This window comes from Mytilus californianus, unplaced genomic scaffold (assembly GCF_021869535.1).
Source record: "Mytilus californianus isolate M0D057914Y unplaced genomic scaffold, xbMytCali1.0.p SCAF_7, whole genome shotgun sequence".
In the NCBI taxonomy this organism is placed as follows: domain Eukaryota; kingdom Metazoa; phylum Mollusca; class Bivalvia; order Mytilida; family Mytilidae; genus Mytilus; species Mytilus californianus.
The window spans coordinates 17,707,376-17,714,638 of NW_026262723.1; the positions used below are offsets into that span (position 1 = coordinate 17,707,376).

A 7,263-nucleotide genomic window follows, 5' to 3' on the forward strand; every position below is an offset into this window, starting at 1 on the left:
ATCTATTTTACCCGGTCGGCAAGTCAATAGCGGTTTATGTTAGTTTTAACAACATAAATGCCAAAGGGCATTGTACAAACATGTATTTTATAAAATGACTGTCAGGTGTGTATACCCTAATTAATAAGTGTCAGTTAGATTAAGAGTGTAAGGTACTCTGATCAGATAATTACCCTTATTAATTAGTGTCAAACTATACAAGAGTTGTAAACACTCATGATAATTTTGTAACCTAATTAGTAAGTACATCAAAGGTCCGGTCAATTTCGAAACTAATCAACCGTAAAAATTTTAAGACGTTTGAATACCTGTAACAAATACCCAAGTCAACGGTATTCTTTTTATTAACTGTATCAGAATATAATCAATAAATAAGATGTCATTTAGGTAAAAAAATCATTTTACCATAACAATAGACACTTGTTTGTCAAGTCATACAATTTTTTAACTGCAACAATATCAATATCCGCCAAAATATTTAATTGGGATTTGAGAATCTACCAAAATAAAAACCACCAAAATTTTTCGTATACTTTGCTGCCCCTAAATTGAGAAATTTTACACCCGCGAAGATAACCCGCTATACTGTAGTATATGAATAGTTCTTATTCAGACTAATATCAGGAATAATTTGAATCACCCAGAGTTGCATGCAGGTAACAACAACTTGAATTTCAAGATTTCCAGACCTAAAATAAGCTTCCAAACTTTTTCCAGTTTACCAGTTCTCAAGGTAGAGTTGAAACCCTTGAGAAATTCCCTTGAAATAAGGATAATTATATGAGACTAAATGCTAAAGAAAAATAGAATGTTGATATGTGTTATATTTTATATATCCTGCTTTTTGAAGTGCTATATACTGATAGGGATGGCAATCTCTCTCTGCTCTCCATCCCACCTTAGTATTGGTTACTGCTCCTGAACTGCATGTAATCTTTTTAAATACTTTTGCATTTTTCATCATCCAAATGATTTTTGGGTTTACATTGGCATGACAAGAGCCTTGCCATATCTGCAGACTTTAGTATTTGTATTCTTTTCTTCTCCTTAACCAATGGTCAAAATCTAATGAAAATTTCTCAATATCTTCACCAAATACATAATATAATGCTGTTGTGCACCTCATATTTTTTTATATCTGAATTATTTTTGGAAGTTTCCAAATTATTGACATTTCAAGGGGCAGGGATACAATTTTGTGAGCTTTGCTTGCAGTACTTCAAGTTTCATGTTTTACTCTTGAGAATACTGGCATCAAATTTTACAAACTACAAAAGTTGTAAATGTAAATAAACTATTCACAAAGAGATGTGTCTCGCCTGTCAGCAGAAAATTAAAAATAAAAATAACTAAAATAAAAAGACAATCTGATAGACAGCAACATTGCTAATTAATTCAAAGTTGCTGGATCATGACCTAGGGTGCAGGGCCTTGAAAAGTCGTAAAACTAATATGTACGAATAGTAATGCAACTTTATAGAAGATATCATTGATCTATCACAAGTAGTTCCTATCAAACTGACTTAAGGAGAAAATTTCACAATTGTTGAGACCTCGGCCGTCACCCCTAGAAAAGCAACACCTATGTTTCGCTTTCAGCAACTTTCATTGTAGGCGAGACAAAAGTAGTACATGAATGTATAATATATATGTAAAACACCAAATCATTATCAACATAAGATATAAATTAGGGTTATATAATGCCAAATTAAGTACTGAAGATTGTTAGAATTATATCACAAGAGTGCACACGCTGAAATGTCTCAACTGTTTTAATGACCATTGATTTTATGTTGAAAGTCTTAAAGATAAAGGTTTTACTACAAGTATCACATAAACTTAACATTTTCAAAGATCCATGACAATTAGGTCAAGGTCAGAAAAAAACTGTCACACAGACATGTACTCCTTACAATTATTCCATACACCAAATAAAGTTGACATTGCTTATGGTAATTGAAAAAAAGACCAAAACACAAAAACTTAATGTTAACCAATGGACCATAGAAATGAAGTCAAGGTCAGATGATACTGGCTAGACAGACATGTACACCTTACAATCATTCCATACACCAAATTATAGTTGACCAATTGCTAATAGTATTTAAACAAGCATTCTGTGAGTATTGCATGGCAATACATAGTCCACTAACGGTTACAAATTCATTGTGATTGTAAAACTATATACTAATTATCAAATCAATATCTTCAAGAATGACAAACAAACCTACCACTAAATTCAAAGAAAAGGAAAAAAATCCAAAATGTCATTTTGTCTTTTAAAAAATGAGTTATTTCCCTTTGAACAGAAATCTACTAATTAATAAGTATTTCATCAAAAATTTAATTCTAGGGAAAGGGCTTTAACTGAACAAAGAGAAAAGCTTCAATCGTGAAAATTGAACTTGACCTGTAACTTGTCATGATAAATCAATAAACCAAATATCAAATCAATATCTTCAAGCACGAAGAAAAAAGTCTGGAAAACTGATTTGCCGGACTGAGAGATGGACAAACAGACAGACGGACAGACAGACGGACAGAGTGCAAACCTAAAGTCCCCTTCGACTTCGTCAGTAGGGGACTAAAAACAGACCAAAACACAAAAACTTAACATTGACCAATGAACCATGAAAATGAGGTCAAGGTCAGATGACAACAGTATTTGAAAAACAGACCAAAACACAAAAAATTAACAATGACCAATGAACCATGAAATTGAGGTCAAGGTCAGATGAAACCTGCCAGTCTGACATGTACCCTTTACAATCATTCCATACACCACATACAGTTGACCTGCTGCTTGTAGTATCTGAGAAACGGACCTAGTCACGTAACTTTGACCTTGATCACTGATCCATGAATTGAGGTCGAGGTCAGGTTAACCCTGTCTGAAGGACATGTAGGCGTTGCAAGGAACCCATATATATACCATATAAAGTTATCCTATTGCTCATCATAAGTGAGAAATTCACATGACTGTATTTTTTTTTCAAGCAGTCACTGAACCATGAAAATGTAGTCAAGGACAATGGGCATATGACAGACAGAAACTTCGTAACATAAGGTATCTGCATACAAGGTATGAAGCATCCAGGTCTTCTACCTTCTTCTGAAACATATAGCTTTATACAAATAGTTTACGCCGCTGGATAGTAATACCAATGTCTCGCATACTGCGAGCGAGACAAAAATCCAGTCAGTGGTAATGAAAGAGTTGTGAATACAAATGCAGAGGCACAAACAAACTCACAATACCTATAGTACAGTCCAAGTGCAAGAAGTGTGTGGATAATAATTAAAATCATCAATAGTATGTTCATTTTTCAGTTCAAATGTAGTTATTGTAATATTCATGCTGGAGTTTTATTCAGGCCAAACACATGTTTCTGATTAAATGCTGACAAATAAATGGTCAGTAGCTATAGACAGGTAAATGTTGTTGTTTTTCATCCTGACTTGACCAATTGTCATTCAAAAATAGCCACAAATCTGCATAGCAATGATTGTATGCACTAAAAATTGGCATCAGTTGAATTTATAGTATATATACTACATGTAAAACTTTGAATTGTTGTTTTGTATATTATCATGAGATTTGTAATGGAGAACACTAATGTACTATTAGTTATCTTAATAAAGAATCTGAATCTGGATTAATAGTAGAAAAACATATACTTTTAGGGGCCTTATTCAATACATGTATATTTCAAGAGTTCAAGATGTAATGTTACAATAATAAAGTAAAGGCATAGTTTAACTATCTAGTATTTGGTCAACTTGTTACATCTGATAATATTGTTTGGATTACACAAATCTAAATAAAGAATTGTGATAATCTGAAATGATAAAATAATGTTACTGCATGATAAGATAAATTTAAAAGTACATGAACCCCAGGAAAAAATATGGTTGTTTAGGGTTACTAGTTACTAAGTAATATATAAATGCATCTCCTTTTTTCCAAAATAATTTATATACATGTATATACATGTAATATGCATGTTAATTTTCCATGTACACATAGATCATATGGTTTTCTACACACTGATATCATATAATATCAGCTGCAAGCCAAAATGTGTGGAGGGAACGAGCAAAAAATTTCATATTGTTTCTATATCTATACATAGAAAATAAGATAATCTGTCATTCCACTCCCTTAATAACCTGTTTTACTCATGATGAAAGAAAGTTTGATAAAATCTAATCACACATTGTGACATTGCTCATAAACTTCTCCACAAACACTGTCACATTGCTAATTAGTTCTGCTCATATTTCTAAGCCATATGATACAGAAGTTCCTGAGTAACTGAGCAGGGTGATATCATGGATATCGGCAAAGGAATGACAATAATATATTTGTGTACAACCTTGACTTCAAAGCTATTTAAACTTTAAAAATTCAATAAAAAGGGATGGGATGATAGCTATAGGCACCAAACCTATGGAAGATACGTGTATGGACACACACATACATTTTTGTGTGGACTTACTAGTAAATTAACACTACAATACATTACCTGTCTAATGGCATTTGCGTGTCCAAAATGTGCCATGTCAAAACTGAAAAAAAAAAGTACAAATTTAATAATTTGTAAGTCCAATTGACGGATGGTCTGCCTCAAACAAGAAATATTATATTTTTTTGCCATTCTATAAAAAGTAAAGAAATAAGGAAATGTATTGTATGTTGATTTGGTCTGTTGAACTATTGTTAGTTAATTCCTGTTATCAATTTTATGGTATTATTTTATTTTTACTTCATGTACGTGTACAAAATGTAAATCCCTCTGTTATTCCAAGATCCCCTCGAGAGCCACAAGGGAACAGCGGAATCTGTATTTTTTTCATTGTTCCTGGCAATGAATTATTTAGTATAACTGCATCCAATTAACTTGTCATGATAGTTTAGCTAGTCCTAACTCGATTTTTGTAGGATTACAGCTTAACAACTTTCACCAAATATAAATATAATCTAAATTGACAATGTCTAGATAGAACATGGATTGATAAAAGTATGATTATCAAAAATGAATTGCAATATATTTTTTTTGGTATGTTCAATGACAGTTTTGATCTTTAAGGTAACATTCTTATATAATTTTGTATTTAATTGGTACTTTATTCCTATTTTCAAAGATAGATAATATTTTAGGAGCACAAATTTGTAATAAGCTAAAACAGGGGAAGTAACTCCAAAATTAATTTCCAACACGTTTACGATGAAGTTGAGATGGACGACATTTCTGTGAAGGCATAGTTGTATTTTGATGACTTAAATTCTATACTAAAGTCATGAAAGTCTTTATTTTTACACTCTTCCATTGGGACTTGGAGATCGAAAATGCCGACCCAAGCTTAAAACACTCGCCGACACATTCATCAATTTATATTCAATTTGACAAGGTACATTGTCTTAATTAAATTACCTAGTTATTAACACCTTTGAAGTCTAATCAACTGTAATTGATTTTAATGACATGATTAACCTGGGGGCAATCACCAGGTGTCATATATGTAATTTAACTTTGTGATTAAAAATCGATGAGACAAAAAGCAATTTTACCAGTACATTGCCAAAACGGCACAATGGTTTTTTGGGAAAAGGCGTCAGGGCATAAGGGTGCAGCTGAGGGCACCAAGGACGTGGCGCCCTTCTATTTTGGGCTAACGAGACCACTGTGTTTGTGTTGTATATGAATCTGATGTTATTACATGTATGTTTTGTTTATTAATATCAGTCGGTTAAAGAGCTCTTAAGAGCTCATGTTCCTTGTTATTATGTATATATGCAACCCAACTTTAAATAAAGATTACTTACTTACTTACTTACTAAGGCTATGAACACACATTAAGACATTTAAATTGATCACATTTATTGTTAATTTGCTCTGTAAATGTCGTCTGCATACCAGATTATGATCCCTAGTTATTGAATATTTGTATCAAAATAAGATTGTGTGATCATGGCAAAGTAGTAGCTGAATATTAAAAGGTACGCGGGTTTTAAAAAGTTGCCAAAGTGTCAAAAATTATGTACATTCGTCAGTAGACATCCTCGCGTAACTTATCACAAAATAAATTTACCATCCATCAACCCAAACTCGAATTTGCTTTTTCTTCTTTCTACCTGAATCTCCCGCTTCATTTTGGTTTCTTTTTGATGCCATTGCAAACTGAAACTGAATATGTATTTGTACGTGGAATTTCGTTGCGAAGTCTAAACAAGCATAGACTGGAAAGTGTATTTCGGAGAGCAAACGAAGCAAATCGACTGGAAATCAGTAAAATTTTAAATCGTGAATCGTATACGGAAAGGTCCCGGTTTTGAGCATATTTGTGTTCGATCGATAAATTTTCTTATCTCTGCGCAAAGGGATTAATGTTTATATCATAATATAATCTACTAACATTTAGAAGTGCTGTAGATCTATTTCGTATGATTTTATTAAAAGGGACAATTATTTGCACTTTTTTTCTTATATCAGCAAGGATTTGTAAAGTAATTTAAGACTTTACAAATCCTTGATATCAATAAGTATGCTGATGGATTTGTCGCCGTTTTAAAGAGCTTGTTAGTTGTCTTGATATGGTCATAATTATAAATTAAACTGTTTACAAAACTTCGAATTTTTGAAATACTAAAGCTTTTCAAGGCTACCTCAGGAATAGATTACCTTAGCTGTATTTGTACTTTTAGGAATTTTTGGTCCTCAATGCTCTTCAACTTCGTACTTCATTTGGCCTTTTTAACTTTTTTTGATTCGAGCGTCACTGATGAGTCTTTCGTAGACGAAACGCGCGTCTTGCGTTAATACAAAACATCAATCCTGGTATCTATGATGCGTTTATTTGTATATATATATACCGACTTTAAATAAAGCTTTAATATGTCTTATAATGACAATGAAGGACGTTATATATGTTCCGGACTATGTGAGTATTTGGACCATATACGTATATTGTATACTCATATGGCCCAGATAATTAATACGATGAACGTTGATCAGTTACTCCTTTAATAAGGTTCTGTATGGCAAGCCGTTCTCGTCAAAACTATGTTTAAACCCATTTTTCGAAGAAAGAAAAAACACACACAGAGAATTAAACAAGAGTGCACACGCTGAAATGTCTCGCCTGCTTTACAGACCATTGATTTTATGTTGAAAGCTTAAATATGAAGATTTTTCTAAAAGCATTACAGAAACTTAACACTTTTAAAGGTTTATGACAATGAGGATGAGTTCAGTTAAATCG

General features: G+C 32.4%; 1 protein-coding gene across 2 annotated transcripts in view; it reads right to left on the minus strand.

The window, feature by feature from the left end:
• Positions 1 to 6,273, minus strand: part of LOC127709298 (ethanolamine-phosphate cytidylyltransferase-like) — a 28,462-nt gene extending 22,189 nt beyond the window's left edge. For both annotated transcript variants that reach the window (XM_052214765.1, XM_052214764.1), the window contains exons 1-2: positions 6,094 to 6,273; positions 4,527 to 4,569 (exon numbers count right to left, since the gene is read on the minus strand). In XM_052214765.1, coding sequence (XP_052070725.1) covers positions 4,527 to 4,569; positions 6,094 to 6,176 — 126 coding nt within the window. In that variant the 5' untranslated portion in view covers positions 6,177 to 6,273. The remainder of the gene's footprint in view (positions 1 to 4,526; positions 4,570 to 6,093) is intronic.
• Positions 6,274 to 7,263: the final 990 nt, after the last annotated feature.